An 18,800-nucleotide genomic window follows, 5' to 3' on the forward strand; every position below is an offset into this window, starting at 1 on the left:
AGTCACCAGACACAGCCACACAAAGAGCTCCAACAAGTATCCTTTTCATAATTTTCTCACCGATGCACTTATCGGCGTGGATATTTTTTATAACTCTAACCGCTTTATTTTTTGTTCATGCAGAATTCTTTCTCTACTTTTTCTAATTTCGATGTATTTGTCGTATATTTTGGTTGCTAGATTCATTTATAAGATTGGCGTTTCGTCTCGACGCTTACGATAAAATCGATTTTTCCGACATGACAGTCATTGACAACCTTTATTTTCCTAACAATGTAATCTCAGAAATTGGAGGAGTTGAACAAATATCCGGACTTCAACAACTATTTAATTTTCTGTTTTAACAAAAAATTAGTTACCGAAGAGGAGCCCACAAGGTCTTTGAGTGGATTGATTTTGAAAAACAATGTGAAGGCCCACTACAACAATTTCTTGCCTGAAGTGGCTGAGTTTATAAAACGGGAATGTTTGTCTGCGGTAGGCGATCCCTCGCCACTGATTCGCGCCACTGTGGGCATTATCATAACCACTATAGCTAGCAAAGGAGAGCTCACTTCATGGCCTGAACTGTTGCCTGCACTGTGCCAGATGCTTGACTCTCAAGACTACAATGTTTGTGAGGTCAGTTCACATTCTTGATAAATATTTTATATTCAATCAACTCCACTGTTATAAGGTGTTCTAAGGAGTTAAAGCACAAAGTGATTTTATTATCTCTGTTTGTTTTTCAATGTAATCTATGAGTGTTTTGTTTTGGGTAGATTGTCTTGCTTTGTTCTTTTTAGCAAGACTTTAAATTGAATAATTTAATTCTGGATCCATAGAGTGATTACTTCTTACTTGTACCTATTAGCACTAAGTTTGTATATTTTTATGTAAATGAAATTATTAGTATAGAATATTAATTGTTAATTACAAGGTTACTTATTATACTTATAAATGAAAACTAGGCAAGCCACTGCTATAACAGGAACAAATTCCTGACTCCCGGCTGATATTTGTAGAAAAATCCAATATCTGCCCAAACCGGATCTCAATCCCGAAACCCAAATGCAGTAGTCAACCCTTGCACATAAATATATTTTTTTTGAACATAATTAAAAAGTTACTGACCAAAACTAAACTAACCTAAAATAGCCTTCTGCCAATTGCAATAATTTCTGTATTCTTTGAAAAGAATGCCTCTGAGAAAAAGATATATTCCAATAATGTGCCATTAGTAAAACTATATGGAATACTGAAAAATTATAATGTTTTCATTTTATTTGGAATACTTTGATCTGTTGTAAAGTTTATAAATCTAAAATATGCTGATTCATCAAAAGGACACATATTTTTAAAGAATCAGCTTATTTTACACTGTATAATATGAATTTCACAACAAAATTATATTCACTTCAAAATTATAATTTTATACAATATTTGGATAAAGAATTTTTTGGTAATCATTATTTATGGCAGCCTATTGAGTTACATGAATATGTTTAGCTGATTTAGCTAAACAATTTGTTTGTATCATGAAATTAATTATTTGTACAATACAAATGGTGAAAATAAAAACTTGTGTTTTAGGGGCTTTGGAGCACTACAAAAAATATGTGAAGACACCTAGAGATCCTAGACAGTGATGCATTGAACCGACCATTGAATATTTTAATACCAAAGTTCCTGCAATTCTTCAGGCATTCATCACCTAAAATCAGGTGTCATGCAATTGCATGCGTCAACTATTTCATTACAGGCAGAACTCTAGCCCTGATGATGCACATTGATGCATTTATTGAGGTAATATTTTATATGTGTTTATTAGTATAATATGATAATACAAAAACAAGTAATTATAATGTAATGTTTATATGTTATACTTGTCTTATCAGTAGAATGGTTTTGTTTGCAACTTTGCCAATATGGTGTTTGATATGTGGAAATTTATATAGAGAATTTTTAGCTTGGCCTAGTATGGCAGTTATTGTAGCCACAGAAAAGAATCAACAGTGGAAGGGCCCTGTTGTTGTTTACCTAGAAAACTAGTGTTTTTACAGTCTCACATAAATTGACTATACCAACCATAGCTTTGCACCACAAATAGATTATGCATCAAATAAATTTTGGAAGATTTCAGTAAGATATTGTGTAATAAAAAAATTATTAACAATGTATGTGCTCTTTGACTAGCGGCAACATTATTAATGTGTAAGAGAGCATTCTAGAACTGATTTGCATTTACAAAAATAAAATATATGGAGTTAGTGATAAGGGATATTTTAAATTGCAATTTTTGTGCCATGTTTGTCAAAGAAAGCAATTAATATTAAAAAAATCTTCATACTGATGGTATGAAATACCATTATATCACATATTATTACTACCACTATGATTTTTGTAAACTAGATATTTCATAGTATGATTAAATAAAACTGAGTGCCACTTGCATCTTTTCCCACTCCAGACTGCATGATTACACCACTTGAATTACTTTAGTATTATAATTTAGTTGCATACAATATTGTTTTAAGCCTAAAAATTTTTTTTAGAACCTGTTCCACTTAGCAGCTGACGAGGACCCAGATGTCGGAAGAATGTTTGTCATGCACTGGTGTTGCTATTGGAAGTCAGACTGGATAGACTCATTCCTCACCTCCCCAATATTATTGAGGTAATGAAATTTCTCTTTTTTACTATAGCAAAATTTAAAATTATTGGATACTAGCTATCATTTGTGAGTCTGGGCGAGTGCATGTTCTGTTCCAGAGTAAAAAATCTCACCATGCGCTTTTCCACAGTAAAAATAACTTAATTGATAACTTAGCCTATCTTTGTACTGAAAGCATTCAGCTGTATCCAACTTTACTTCCAATATTCATACTGGGGATGTTGTCGATCCATACCTTTAGATTTTAGCAGATGCGAATATCAGATATTTTTTAAGGGTTACCTAATTGTGATAGAAATAAAGGAAATTTGGGTGTTGCTTGAAATTTGTTACTTCTAACAAACATAATGCACAAACAAAACGCTTCAGCAACCCCATAAAATTATTTAATGAGCATATTAACAGTATAACTTTGATTAATACACATATCAAAATAAATGCGAAATTTCCGCAGTTGCGGATACAGACGAGAATATCTGCAACATCTCTAATCCACATTGTCATGAACTTTAACATTTTTCCATAACATAAGTAGAATAATATTTGACATCAACAAAATAGACTATATGAAGTGTTGTTCTGTTTGTATATAGTATATGTTGGTGCGCACACAAGATGCTGAGGAAGGCGTGGCTCTGGAGGCGTGCGAGTTTTGGCTCTCCTTGCTGACCAAAATGTCTGTCGTGAGGTAATTGCAAACACATTTTATTTTTACAGTGTCTACAAGTGTTTTATATAATGTGTTTAATGGATCATCATTTTGTTTAAAATGATTGAAGTTTGTGTTAGATAAGGTTTGAGGCAACTAATTTTAATTGCATTGATCTGTTGTCACTATTGAATACAACATTTTGTTGTTAAATTTTACCAAGTAGCAGATTACACCACATGTGATCAGTGATATAAAGTTGTTTGGTACTATTATTTTAAGATATAGGCGATAGGTTTTATTATATGCAAGTCAAATGAATTCAATATATCATGTCTTAAGGAAGTAGTTTCAAGGTCCTCTCAATAATTTAAATTTCATTATAGTTCATTTATTTAATAGATTACTATAAATGACTTGCAATCTTAAATATACAAGAACTGTGAAGTTCACACTAATCTTAGATGATTGACAGACAGATAGTCATAGGTAAAATATTTTTAATATTTTTAATAGTTGTAGCATTATGCGATTATTTTCCTATGATGTACTTTATGTATAAGGGGAAGTTGAGGTGATGAAGGTGCGGTGCGTAATATATTTGGTGGTGGGTGTGACAGGTGCTGGGCCCGCGACTGCCGGCGCTGCTGCCGGTGCTGGTCCGCGGCATGCGCTACTCGGAGATGGACGTGATCCTTCAGCGCGGCGACCGCGATGACGACGCCGACGAGGCCGAGCCCGACCGCGACTCCGACATCCGCCCGCGCTTCCACAAGCCGCGCTCGCACTCGCTGCGCCACAACGCCGGCGCTGGCGATAGCGCAATGGCCGGCGGCGGCGACTCCGACTCCGAGTCCGAAGCTGGCGACGCCGACGACGGCTCGCTCTCCGACTGGAACCTCCGCAAGTGCAGCGCCGCCGCTCTCGACGTGCTCGCCAACGTGTTCGGCGCGGACCTGTTGCCTGTGCTGTTCCCCATCCTGAAGGAGACGCTATTCCACGATGACTGGGTCATTGGGAGAGCGGCATCCTGGCGCTGGGGGCAGTGGCAGACGGCTGTATGGCGGGTATGGTGCCGCACCTGCCCGACTTGGTGCCGTACCTGGTGTGTTGCATGGCGGAGCGCAAGGCGCTCGTGCGCGCCATTACCTGCTGGACGCTCTCCCGGTACTCGCATTGGATCGTGTCGCAAAGCCATGACCTCTATCTGCGACCCGTCATGACAGAGGTACGTTTTAGTTATTGAGTCCGCAGAAATTGACGACTATAGTTAGTTTATGGCTAGTGCATGTATGTACTTTCTAAAGTCTTGTGTATGCCAAATTGTAAGTTTTTATTAAGCTTTTACGGTGTTCAAAATATCAATGACGCATCAATTGTTTGTCGAAAAATAGTCTTAAAATACTAGTCACAAACTAGTATAGAATATTGGTTTTAACGTTGCAGCTATTAAAACGAGTACTGGACAACAACAAGCGAGTACAAGAGGCGGCGTGTTCTGCGTTCGCGACGCTGGAGGAGGAGGCGTGCACGGAGCTCGTGCCGTACCTCGGCTACATCCTGCAGACGCTCGTGTACGCGTTCAGCAAGTACCAGCACAAGAACCTGCTCATACTGTACGACGCGATCGGCACGCTCGCGGACTCGGTCGGACATCACCTCAACAAGCCCGAGTACATCAGCTTGCTGATGCCTCCTCTCATAAACAAATGGAACGTACTCAAAGACGAAGATAAAGACTTATTCCCATTACTTGAGGTGAGCACTCTTATCTATGATCACAATGTTACTGTGAGTTATGCTTACTTGAGATAATAAAAGATAGCCTTAATTACTGTGGCATTGAGCTATAGTGTCTGTAGACGAGGCCTAGTTTATACAAACATGTGTATTTATATTGTGAACAAATTAAGGTGTCAAGCATTTAGTTCATATTATAATATAAAAGAAAATGTATACTTTCCATGTTGTTTTTAGCTGTTATTTAATTACCAAGTAAGTTTAGGATAATGTAAGAAGCCATTTGTTATATTTCCATGACTAAATTAAAAAGCAGTTTTAACGAAATTAGGTATGACTATGGCTTAATATCTAAACATAAACATGTAATTTAATATCAAAGAAATTTTGCCAGCAGTATTGTTGAAATATTAATAAATCAAACATGCGTGTTTATTTCCAGTGCCTATCGTCAGTGGCGACGGCGCTGCAGTCCGGCTTCTTGCCGTACTGCGAGCCGGTGTTCAGGCGGTGCGTGTCGCTCATAGAGCAAACACTCAATCAGAACATAGTGAGTGTTGACATTTATTCATTCTTATCGTGCGTTCACATTTTGCATGACACGTATGTGTTACGCCGGGTCTAGACTAGTGTTATAACGTAACGCGAATCTGTGCACGATAATATAGCATTACATGCAAGGTTCATTGGCTTAGTACCAGTGCACCAGGGCTAAGAAACATGGGATTCTAGCTTCGAATCCCACGCCGTCTCACTAAAATGTATTTGAGGAATTCAGCAATAAGCTTGCTTCCTATTACAATATTTGGCAAAAAATAATCATGATGAATAGTTGGTGCGTTAGTTGTCCCCCTGCCTAAATAAAGTAACTTAAATAAGTTTTTTGTAGAAAACTTCTCATGAAAATTATAAAATTAGAGATAAATAGTCATATTAGTAGTAAATGCGTAATTAATGGAATGAACCTAAATACATAAATTACCCTTAGATATCGAGGTCTTACCTAACAACCTTATAAGAACATATTGCTACAACTAAAATTATAGTACATAAAACGTGTTATTTTCCAGGCAAACAGTCAAAGTCCAGAGCAGTTTGAGGCGCCGGACAAAGATTTCATGATAGTGGCATTGGACTTATTGAGCGGCTTGGCGGAAGGATTGGATGGACACATTGATCACCTCATTTCCAATTCCAATTTGATGCAGCTCTTGTACCAGTGCATGCAGGATCCAATGCCTGAGGTATCATACGCAGCGTAAATTATGCGTGTTACAATTTCAATAACATTTTAAGCTTTCGTCAAACAGCGGACGAGGGGACGCTGTAGGTAATATACACTATGGGTCATAGAGCCGTCGCGCACGACGATGGACTTCATATAGAGTCGAGCGTCGCCGTCCCTTTATGTCGCCGTTTTATCGAATCAGTATAAATTGATAAAAATATGTTTAGCAGTTATTTACGTAATTTTTTTATTAACATAGTTCTTTATAATGATAAGTGTTGCCTCTTTTTGATTTAGGCTATTAAGTTTGTGATCTACTCTTAATTCTGAACTTTATAAATGTGTTACGTTTATTTTGTGTTTATTATATATTTATGTCACAGGTGCGCCAGTCATCTTTCGCATTACTAGGAGATTTAACTAAAGCGTGTTTCCAACACGTATTGCCGTACATACAAGAATTTTTACCGATCCTCGGAATGAACTTAAATCCAGAATTAATATCAGTTTGTAATAATGCGACGTGGGCAATAGGCGAAATTAGTATTAAATTAGGTAAGGGTAGTAAACTTTGGAGACTAATTTACTTTGATGCTAGAACATCCATGGTGCTCTATTAATTACCACTAAGTTAATTTAGCTCTCAGCCTCACATATAACCGCCATTAGGTACCGCATCTGAGACCCGATTGTTATAATTGAACAATAAGAACAATTATACAACTGAATTATCACGGATTTAATTTCGCTTCCTACCCCACGCATAACTGCCATTTGATACCGCATCTTAGGCACAACTGTTGATTATTTAAGAATGAGAATGTTATATTATAAAACGAACTCCTACTACCAGCTTTATTTTAAATACCAAACCACACAATATATTGATTTAGTATCAAAGGCGATTCTTGTATGTTAGAAAATGATTTCATGTCTTTTTTCTAAATGTGATGGAGATTTGTGGTCTGCGGATAGTATAAAGTGAATATAGAGAGCGTCGATTTGGTATAGAGCGTTCATCGACTTACTGTACTGACAACCCTGACTATAGATTATTCTCTTAAACTCATCGACGTATCCCTCATCCTTACAGTGCGTAATTACGTCACAACGTTTCATACCGCGCAGTCCTCTATCTAGCGTTAGCAAATCTCTGCCTTAAGAAAAATAGGCATTTTGTGTTAGGTGTTTAGCTCTCACCAGTCACTAATAAATGACTTCTAGATTACGTTTTTAGATTTCTATAGACGGTACGCCGTACGAGGCATTTATGTTCCGAAAGCTAGAATACGGAGTTTTATTTTATTTATAGTCAATGTAATAAATATACATTACAATATTATGGTAAAATTGTGCTATAAAGCCATGGGTGGTCTAGTGTTAAAAAAAATAAGATGTCACAATGACAGGCGCACCGATGACATATTTGTTGCATTTCAGGACCGGAAACATCAAAATATATACCTCTAGTGCTAAATCATTTAGTCGAAATCATTAACAGGCCCAACACACCGAAGACCCTTTTGGAGAACACAGGTAAGGTCCAACCACACTGTCACCATGAACATCATTAATATTTCACACTAATTAAAACAAGGACTTCTAAATTCTATCGAAATTACACATACATATATTATATGTATATCATTTAAATTTATTTTTTGCTAGAATATGATCCAATAACAAAATTTGGTGGCAGTCGTGTATGCTGTGACTATATGGTTTTATTTGTATTATGTATATCTCCTTTTCACTGCTTTATATTAATTTACAAAGTCTGTTCGTGCCAATCGTCCTTAAGTTTTTATTTTATTTTTGTTTCGTAGGGCGTTTCTAACGAGATGAGTGTGAATCACAACTCCCGGTTGTTATATATATATATTTACACCTCATCTAGATTAGATGAAATCAGTCTAATTAATTTAAAGCTTTCACTTGTATCACCCAGAGACTGGTACTAGCTATTGAAGCGCTTTTTATACAAAAGTCATGATAAATTATAAACTGTAGCTATGGTTATTATTTCGTTATTTTGGAAGTATAATGTAAATATGAAGCACACGCGTAGTGCCAACACTGGTGTGTGCCTGTACCGAGGGCCGGGCCGGAGGGCTCAGTGCACGAGCGGCGCAGTGTCGGCTCCGTGTCCGCTCCGTGCTCGCTCAGTGTCCGCTCAGTGTCCGCTCAGTGTCGCGCAGACGGTCGACAAGTCGAGCCTCTGCCCGCCTCCCGGCCCTTTTTAGATGTGTACTAGTACTCGCATATGCAATATAAATATTATGATGTAATAGAATTACATAGCATAGAATATATGTTTGAAGTTTTTTCCATTTGTAACACTAATTTGCTGTTGAATTATGTACTTTAACTATGTTTTGAATGGTTTGTTGATTTGTTTTCTTGGTTTTGTTCTCGGTATGTCGTGGCGTGTAGCGATTACTATCGGTCGGCTAGGTTATGTGTGCCCCCACGACGTCGCACCCGTATTACATCAATTTGTACGCCAGTGGTCTGTAGTCATTTTTTTTATTATTACTTTATATTATTACGATTACTTTTAATATCGAATAAGTTATTAACCAATATTATTTCGATTGTGGATGGTGTTTGTTCGTGGCTTGTTAATATTATTGTTTTGTATTACCCGTTGTTATTTGAGTTGACCAAGCATGATACTATATTATGTAATATTAACACACGATGACAGTGAACAGAAGCTGTTGTATGTGTACAGTGGCCGACTGTGACTGCAGTGACACACGCTGACGGACTCGCTCATTAATGTCTTGTAGTTTTTGATCATATTATTTTCAGTGCTGTATTTTATATGTGTTGAACACCATCCGCTTTCTACAAATATAACCTGCTAAATATTATTTAACCAAACTGCAAGACAAGTAAGATGTGCTCACTGCTCAGAGACCGCGTTCACTTCACTAATAACATATAATTAATTATGATATTATGATCGTGGCAGTTCTGTACCAACCACCAGTCAATTTTGTTTATTTATATAGCTTTGCTTACAGTTTGGAATATTCATAAGTATCAGTATTCATATGAATATATTTTTATTGTGTGCAATTCACTATCAATATTGCTCCTCGCTTCAAAATTTTCTTGTGTATATTGTCGCACAAAACAAATCATTTTAGGGATTATAATTTCGAACTGCATCAATTTTTGTTTTTCATAGTTTAGTATTTCAGTTAAAGTTCGTATCTGTCACTCCCATGACCCACATTTTTCCTTTATGTGCTATTCTGAAAATTTATTCAATCTTGTGCGGCATTGTACATGTATTTTTACATAATGTGTTATAATCGATTGGTAAATTCGCTTCGTTAAATAATAATTCATATTCTCAATATTTAAATAGCGAATTGGGATGGTATTTCGATAAAATACAGAGATTATATAATAATAAAAAAAAAAAACGCAAAACAGCGCTTTGTTATTATCTATATTTCAACTGAATGATACGCAATCGAAACCTATACAGGGTGGATTCTTCAGATGGGGCAATAAGGGTACAGTTCGATATAAATTTCTTGACGGTAGTGAAGAAAGCTGCGAACGCATTTCAGCGTAGAGTGTAGTTGACAATATCTATCTTTAGGTTTTTATTTATATTCATAAAATTATGAAACACTATTTTGTTTTGGTTGTTGAATTTTGAAATGTTTAAAACCTAATATTTTTTTTGTTATAATAGTGGTTAGGGTACCTGCTCTTACTGCCTTATTAAAACACCCTGTATAAATACTTGAAAAGAATTTATGCCAGATAAAGTGATAAAAAAAGCATAGTGAGTTTCTCTTCGATCTGTATCTCGAGAATAAATAAATACTCGTTATATTAATCTGTAGGTTTCGATTGTCATTTAAATTCCAATTGGCTAATGAAAAAAGAACCACGATTGAACTTAGAGCTTCCTGAATATCACCTGACACATATAGTGGTCGTTAAGTCGGACACTCGCACGGCTGTAATGAGCGATTTGATCCAGGTGCACGTATTTGCGTAACATCCGAGACAACGACGAGAAAGACTCTGCGTTCCGTGGCATCTGCCAGATGATCCAGGTGAACCCGGGCGGCGTGGTGCCGGACTTCATGTTCTTCTGCGACGCGGTGGCCTCGTGGTCGCATCCTAAGGACGATCTTAAGGAGATGTTCACCAAGATCCTGCACGGGTTCAAGAACCAAGTGGGCGAGGAGAACTGGCGCCGCTTCACCGACCAGTTCCCCGTGCAGCTCAGCGCACGACTCTCGGCCATGTGCGGCATATAGAAACGATCACTTCGTCATGGTGGGTATAGCGCGTGGTGTTTGTCTTGTGACGTGTGTGGCAGTCTGTGAGTTGTTTGGTTTTGTTGCAGGGGATTCAATGTCAGCACGGGTCGGGAAGACATTGCGGGTGTCCGCGGCCGCGGCGCCCGAGAGCGTAGGGACTCGTCACGATGTTCGCCGGTCGCCGGCCTCGCTTCTGCCGCCACGAGCCACAATATGTGCCAACACCTGTGACCTCACTACAATAGCGAGGATATTTTTCCGATTTGTACCTAACGTCGAATGTGTAGCTTAGATTGTGAATTGTTACACTTACTTTCCGTTCGCTTTGATGATTGCGTGATAGCGGCGATTCCACTAAGTTCGCGTCGAGATGTAAGCGCTAGGTGGACTAGTGCAGTGCACGGAGTAGCCCTGTCTCGTACAACTCGGGTGCACTCGGGTGTACTCGGGTGTACTCGGGTGCACTCGGGCAAGGCTTGCTGTATTCGCACCGCGTAATGCCAACGCAGCACATTGCATGCTTGCGAGCCTGTTTGTTTTGGATTTGATCGTAACGAGTGTAACTCATTGGCCTGTAGTTGTAGTATTCTCACCAATTATTTAAAAGCGGTGATTCAGCTACAAATGTCATACACGTGGCAACTTATTACATAAATTTAATTGCATGAAACTTAGTGATAGTTGATAGTTTGTAAACGCGGTAAATGAGACTCGCGTAGTTTGTTTTCGATTGACCACTTTTGATTTGTAGATAAGTTATCAGCAAAAATAAATCTATACTACTTAACACACAACAAAGGGAAATATTCCAGTATTCGATTGGTAAAAACTCGCTTAGTAGTAATCTATAAATAATGTGAAAGTGTACAGTAGGCACAACGATTGCATTCGACTGCGACGTTTAGCTGTACTGACGTGCAATTCAGGCTTATACACCTCATAGTCTTGCATATACAATTCGAGCAATAATAAATTGTTGTTAGTCGCAAGTTATAACTTAAATTTATTTAGAAACAAGGTAAAATAACCGAAGAGTGTTTAAAGCGAAGTTCCGTTCTGTTTGTGAGTGTAGGTTGGAGGGCGGAGCAGCAACGAACAGCAAACACGCGCTGAGCCCGCTGCCGATCGCACTCGCCGTACAATATGATAATGATTAGCATTTAGGTTAACCGATCCTGTTCACTGCTCAATCTTACGACAGCACGTGTTCATTTTCAAGTTTCACTAACATTTGCAAATAAGGAAGCTCTTATAATATGAACGTAGTTCACAAGTCTTTAACACCTAACACCGAGCAGTTTTTTGACGTTAGACATGTTTGTCAAAAAGCATTTATTTATATCTCCACTAGAGCTCTTCAGACATCTATTTTGGTAGGTGTTTAAAATTTATGTGTTAATTATTATTTTATATAAATTACAAGACTTAGTGAAATCGAGAATTTATGTCAACTGTGATTTGTGACTGGTTTTTTTTGACTAATATATTTACGATTACATGTCTGTGTCTGTGTAGATATGATATATACGGCTTTGATAGATTTTATGACGGCTAGATTTCTGCTATATAATATACCAAATAGTATTTTTATGTTGTATATTGTTTAATGGATTTGTACGTTGAGTTGGCCTCGCTGCATCGACTAGTTGTGTATCGAGTATCGATACGCCCGCCGTCGCTTTGACGATCGCCGCACAGTACCGTGTGGTGATTATCGTTCGCTTGTAATAGAAAAGATAATATCGCAGCAACTGCTAATGCGTGATGCGTCACATCGTACAATTATACATCGATGTCGATATATCGACAGTCGAGTCGACGTGGACAACTTGTTTGATTGGTATAAAGTACTATTTACATGTATATTTAATGAAAGTAATATTATGTATATGTAAATACATTTGCGATGTATATTATTATATTCAAGTAAATTGTTATTTTTTGTTTTAAACGCTAAAAGTCTGACTTTAAACACTTGTTATAACGTCATTTGGTTTTTCAGATAAATGGGATCTGAAATGGTGTAGTTCATATTATTTATGGACATTATTAGTCTACAAATTTCAATCGTAGCGTTAGGGTTCAATATTATAGTATGATTTTCGGGGATATAAGAAAATGTAACATTCCGCTAAATCCAAATTTTATTTTTGGCAATATCTATCATGAGTTTTTTTTGTTTTCAATTTTCTATGTTCACTGTTGTACGCTTATGGATACACGGAGAAGCATTCTGGGTGTCGATTTAGCACGAACATGTTGAGTGATACGTTATTTGTACGCGCAGATACCTTAGTAGTCTAGTTCCCTGATTCCTGTGCGATTCCTCTCCCAGCTCCTGTCTAGTCCTGATCCTTGTAATGTGCCAACGAAGCCCTGATGGCGTGCAGGTGAATGCGTACCATTGCCATACACTGCTCGAGGACATGTGATGTCTGCGGGCGTTGCGATTCGAGTTTCATTCAAGTCTCGGTACCCGTAGGAACAAACCTAAATTGTAGTAACTCAGCGCTGGCTTTTGGACAAATTTAACAAAATATTGTTTATATTTTAAGTAGAAACGATTTTTACAAATGTTACGGGTGACCTCGTAATATATATTTAAGGTAAGTAGATTTTATCATCTTGGTTTTTTTTTATTGATAATAGTTTGATTTTCCTAAAAAGCAGCAGTGATAATAGTTGTTTAAGTGATGCGTGCATGTTGTGTGAGTGAGATGGCATCGTGAGGCACTCCCCTCCTTGAGGCACTAGGTATATTGTGATTTGTGAAATATAGTTGTATGGTACGAACGAACATTTGTGATGCATTGTCGATATAATTATAGGTTGTTTGCGTCGCATATTATAGCTGTCATAATTTGTGTTGTGGATAAATTTATAATATTCGAGATTGCATAGTATTTTATTAAATATATATTACGTTGTCGATGTACCTACGCGAATACTCAAACCTTTATTAAATGTTTCTTAAAATATGACTGCAATAACTTCTTGTACTTATAATGTATTAGTATAATAGTGTAACTGCAAAATATATACGTGTTCATAGGCGTAATATTCTTTGAAATTGTTGAATATATCATTATTATAATATAGAAAAACATTTTATATTCACCGATCGAACAATTAGGCTGCTTCCATCGACATTTGTGCAGGCATATCGACAATGACACGCCCATCTCATCATCAGTCAAAACTATTCTTGTATTGTTTTGTCATTTTTATTATGTATATTTTATTTTAAAACATGGATTTATCAAATTATACAAATCTATATGTATTTCTATTATAATTACGTATTATTTACGTGTCACTTCGCTACCATTCTGAACGTTAAGAGTTGTGTGGCGCCCTCTCGCGCTCGTCTGCCGTGAGAGGGCTTTGGCAATGATCACATTATTATTGTAAATCTCGTGAAAGATGTAACAATCACTTCACATCCATGAACCTATGTCTTGTATAATTATGTTTTAAATTGTTGTAACAATGTAACATTTCATTAACATGTCACACAAAATTTATAAAAATGAGTACAGATATTATGTGAGCACATAACCACACCCTACCTGACTACCTCTGTCTGCCTAAACCCTTGTTGAAAGGACGGCTTGATGGACGATAGCATCTGCATGCAGTACCTCCCGGGAGTTTTACTAACGTATTAACATTCCATGTACTATTTGTACTCAATTTTAAACATGTCGTGCAGTAATGTAAACAGCCGTTTATCATGTTTTGAGTTCTGGTTGTAATAAATTGACCTCACAGTAGACATTCTTTTACCATACATTTCGTTAATAAAGCACTCATTGTTCGAAGACGTTTTATTATTTACTAGATTAGACCCTTAATATTGTTCGCAACAGAGATTTTCAATTCGAAGATTGATCGAAAATCTAAAATTTGACGTAACCGTTACCAGGATCAATCTTTCAAGTAACTTTGATATCCTGCGTTTATTAAAGCAACGGTCTTAAGTTACCTTACTGCCAAGTACTTCATATACATACTTTCAATTAATTATTAAAATGAATAATATGTACCTACACTAGTTTTTCTCGTTGCTTCGCCCGCGTGAAGAAGTTTTACCGGGGTAGAAAGTAACCTATAATCTTCCCAGGGTCTTAAACATCTCCATATGAAATTTCATGAAAATCCATTCTGTAGATTTTGAGAAAATCGACCATATACAGACAGACAGCTTATGGGGACTTTGTTTTATAATATGTATAGATAGATAAGAACCCTATTTATTATTTAGCAAATAACAAAGCACATAACTCTTAGAAACCCAGGCCCAGAAGCGAACACTGAAAAACATAGTGTATGTTCTTTTTATTTAAAAGGAATGAATTTTTTTATTAAAAGTAAGCTAGGGGATATGAATTAAAAACTATGCTTGCAAATCCTCACATAAAAATCATAAAAGAATTAAACAAAAACATTCTAATAGGACCCTAGGTAGACAATTTGATTACTTAAGTATATTAAAGCAAAATTAATGTTATTAAGTGATGAAATTTTTAAATTAATTTGCTATTTATTTATATATTTACGTAATATATAAGTTAATTTTAATAAGTAATGCTTACAAAATTATTAATTATATAATTAAAATTTTGAGAAATTCATTTGAATTGTTTGATGATGTCGACCAACCGGGCCTGAAATGTGCATTGCCGTTTCCGTACTTGGATAGCTTACTATTAGTAACCGCAAAACCTACATATAGATATCATTTTTGAAATTTTGATCTCGACTAATTGTCATCATTGTACTCCAATGATCGATTCAATGGAGAAGGATAGTTTCTGTCGCTGCGGCTGGGCAGGGATGGGCGCGTACGTGGTAAGTAGTGCCGCAAGGAGATTTCTGCAGAAGACAGCTGCGGGGGGTGCGGGGGGTGCAGGGGGCGCGGGCAACGGAGCCGGCACCGGCGCCGCCAACCCGCGCTCCAGCTCGGCGTCGGCGAATGTGCGCCGGCGACGCACTCGCTATCCGCTCCACGCTGGGTCGTTCGAGAATAACTTTTCATTTCCTGTGAAAAGATTTTTAATGAGGTGAGTAAGTGCCAATGTTGTTTGTAAACAAATAAGTTATGACGATGTAGGTATAAATGAGATATTTAATTATAGAGTAAATACGACTAATCCAATCGATTTATTTACCTTATGGCGATACCTCAAGGTCCATTTTCATACATTTTGTTTCGGCTTTAATCTGGGTAACTAAACAAGTATTGGCAAGTAAAGAATTTAAATTCACGTCTAGTTAGTGATTCGTTCTCGCAGTTGAAAGAAAAATGTAAAAATAATTAATAATCATGGATATTTCGGCCTTTAAAATTTAATATGACGAAATTTTAAAGGCAGAAATATCCATGATTATTAATTATTTTTACATTTTTCTTTCAACTGCGAACTATCACTAACTGACGTGAATTAAATTCTTTACACCAATTTATTACAGATAAAGCCGAAACAAGTATGAACTGAAGTATCTATCCGTAAAGTCCATTATTTCTACCTGTACTTCCTCGGGTGGCATAGTAGGGACGACTTTAGAGCCGTTGTCTCGCGTTAGATCCCCAATCGAATATTTTTTTAATATGGCGGAAATGTTTGTAGAGTGCCATGGACTGGCTTATAGAAATAGGTAGATCGGACTTTCGGATGAGAGCTTTAGATGCTCGCAACTCTTTGAAAATGAGTGACCATGCTGAGGGCAACCCACAGGCTACGAAACTTTACTCAGTACGGCCACTTCGAGAGAATGGAGATATCAACGATTAAGGGATGAAACAAACTATCTATCAGTTACCGTTATTCGTCGGCTCGACAGAGGTTTCGGCGAGGGTTGTAACCACGCGTTAATTAATAACATTATCTATAAAAATATATCTAGCTAAACATTATTTTGATTGGTCAATTGTAATGATAAAGATCGTTTCTAGGAATCGTTCATAAACGGAATACCTCACGGTGTACTAGTTACGCCTTTGCTTATACCTTCGGAAAAGAAAAGAGCATGCGCCCTTGGTTTGTGGGCTAGCTGGCTATATACACGCACAGGCACAGCTTCAAAATGTCGCATTTTTTTTGCCTTGAGGTAGGTAGGTATTTATTTACGTAAGTATAGTAAGACAAAAATTTGCTCAACCAATTCAATACGCTTGAAATATCTATTATTTTCTTCTTTATTCCATATAAAGTAAAACCTTCGAAATTTATATTAGTTACGAAAAAATAATTCTGGATAAGGACACAAAAGTTGAAAGGGGATTTGAATTTGTTCAGCTACTTTGTGGCTAACTGTACATAACGCAACCAAAGTATCTAAAAGAAGCGTTCCTTAACACAAATTAAATTCACAAAATGCAAGTAACCATAGGCGAGTATTTTATATTATTTAAACAAGATGCTCAACAAGGACTGTCTAACTTCATATAAGTAATTATACGCCCAAGTAAAGTAATTAATTAGCTACCTACTAGACGGTTTGGGTACCAACGCCTACATTTGACCCAGTTAAATAGATACAATAAAACAAAAATATTGGCTGTATGAATATCTATTTGGCACCCGCTGCGCTATCACTCACTACTCAGCAGGACGGAAAGACATGTTTACAGTCAACAGTATTACTGAAACATGACACCCGCACAAAAAGCCGCCTCCGCCTTCTCTTGTAAAACAATCTTCACACTTTTTTACTGCCCATAAAAATAGTTTAAAAGAAATTTTTGTTTTTAATAGACAGTGAAATGTTGCCGAGTGTTGGATGACAGCTTTTGTTCTGTAATGAAGCGGGGACATTTTCAGCAGTCGTTCAAATTTTTTATTACGCCCGTAGTGATCTATTTCTGATTGTTGAAAAATTTTACGAACCGAGTGAGCAACATTTTACAGAAAACATAACAATTCGCAACATTTTATAGAGTATTTCATATTATAGTATTCGTCATACCCTGAACTGTAAAAATTGCGTACGAAATTTTTATATTAGAACTATGATTAATATACTACGACGCGAATCCCACCAGCAACTCTCATGTAGGTCATAATTCATGACCAAAATTCAAAATTAGCGTCCTTTCGCAGTGTTACCCATAACAAACTTACTTACGTACGACTCGATAACGCACCTATCTGCCTACCCTATGTTATGAGTGACCGATCTGTCTTAGAACTCTGTCGTGTAGACTTATTTATGTAATACTTATTCACCGTTTTAATTTGATTGTATAATAAAATTTCAAAATAAGTTGAGATGTATTCCATACCTACGTAAAGTGACTGCATCGCATACTTTAATCCAAAAAAAAATATTTATACGAAACTCCCTTTCAGAATATAGGTATAATTTTAACGCACTCCTGGTGTTCCAAAGTAAATATTTATCCAACTAATTCGCATTTAGCGTTTCACGGATGGGAAACGAAACACTCGACAGTGTCGGCTCGGTTACAACAATAACAACAACGGGTGTAGTGGTGTGGACGAGCCGGCGCCCCTACTCACTGTCGCAACGAACATTACACGGATAATAATAACATGTAGATGGACTTATTTAAATAACATGCTAATGGAAGGATGACCATTGTTATTGTAGAATGAATTTAAACTATAATAACTAATAAACACACCGTTGTATTTCTACAGTAAGTACCTACCTAGTATCTACATACATTTATGTGACGATGGGTAGATTTAGACGCCTATAATAACCTGCGTAAGCCCATATTAATGAAGTTTTATTCATTCGAAAATTATATTGTTATTTTAATATCCAACAATAAATCACAGTTAGGGACTTGTATAAAAAGAGTTGAGCATTTCCCTGAAATAGAAGACATATGTCGATTATTTTAGTGTTATTACAAAAAACAAAATTTGTAGATTACTTGGTTTAGGCGTCCCGTTAACTCGTAATAAAATATCAATGGTTTTATAACTGAGCATACGTAGTCCAACAAACAAGTGAGGCGCTCATGCAGTGTTAATGAGGGCCCCGGGTGACACCTCATATAAATAAATAACCAGACACCATATAAGTTGTAACATCTGACAGAATACACATGGATGTACTGCCGGTAATAGGAACACATAGTAGAACTACCGTGCTGATGTCTTATATTCCATCCCTGGGTCGAATTGTTACTGTGTCTCACAAAAAATTGATGCGATGTGAATATATAACTCAGTGTTCCGTTTTCTAGGTGCCACAAACGAG

At 36.8% G+C, this 18,800-nt stretch overlaps 1 protein-coding gene across 1 annotated transcript; it reads left to right on the top strand.

Moving 5' to 3' along the window:
- Window positions 1-1,646: 1,646 nt before the first annotated feature.
- Window positions 1,647-14,386, top strand: LOC119192270 (transportin-1-like). Its single transcript, XM_037446096.1, is given in 14 exon segments — window positions 1,647-1,785; window positions 2,535-2,656; window positions 3,247-3,310; window positions 3,313-3,341; window positions 3,923-4,316; window positions 4,319-4,530; window positions 4,749-5,060; window positions 5,485-5,592; window positions 6,113-6,286; window positions 6,654-6,825; window positions 7,711-7,806; window positions 8,704-8,779; window positions 10,280-10,581; window positions 10,652-14,386. Coding segments are annotated over 11 exon segments (1,917 nt in total). The 5' UTR covers window positions 1,647-1,785; window positions 2,535-2,656; window positions 3,247-3,249; the 3' UTR covers window positions 10,563-10,581; window positions 10,652-14,386.
- The last annotated feature ends 4,414 nt before the right edge of the window (window positions 14,387-18,800 follow it).

This window comes from Manduca sexta, unplaced genomic scaffold (assembly GCF_014839805.1).
Source record: "Manduca sexta isolate Smith_Timp_Sample1 unplaced genomic scaffold, JHU_Msex_v1.0 HiC_scaffold_255, whole genome shotgun sequence".
Classification (NCBI taxonomy): Eukaryota; Metazoa; Arthropoda; class Insecta; order Lepidoptera; family Sphingidae; genus Manduca; species Manduca sexta.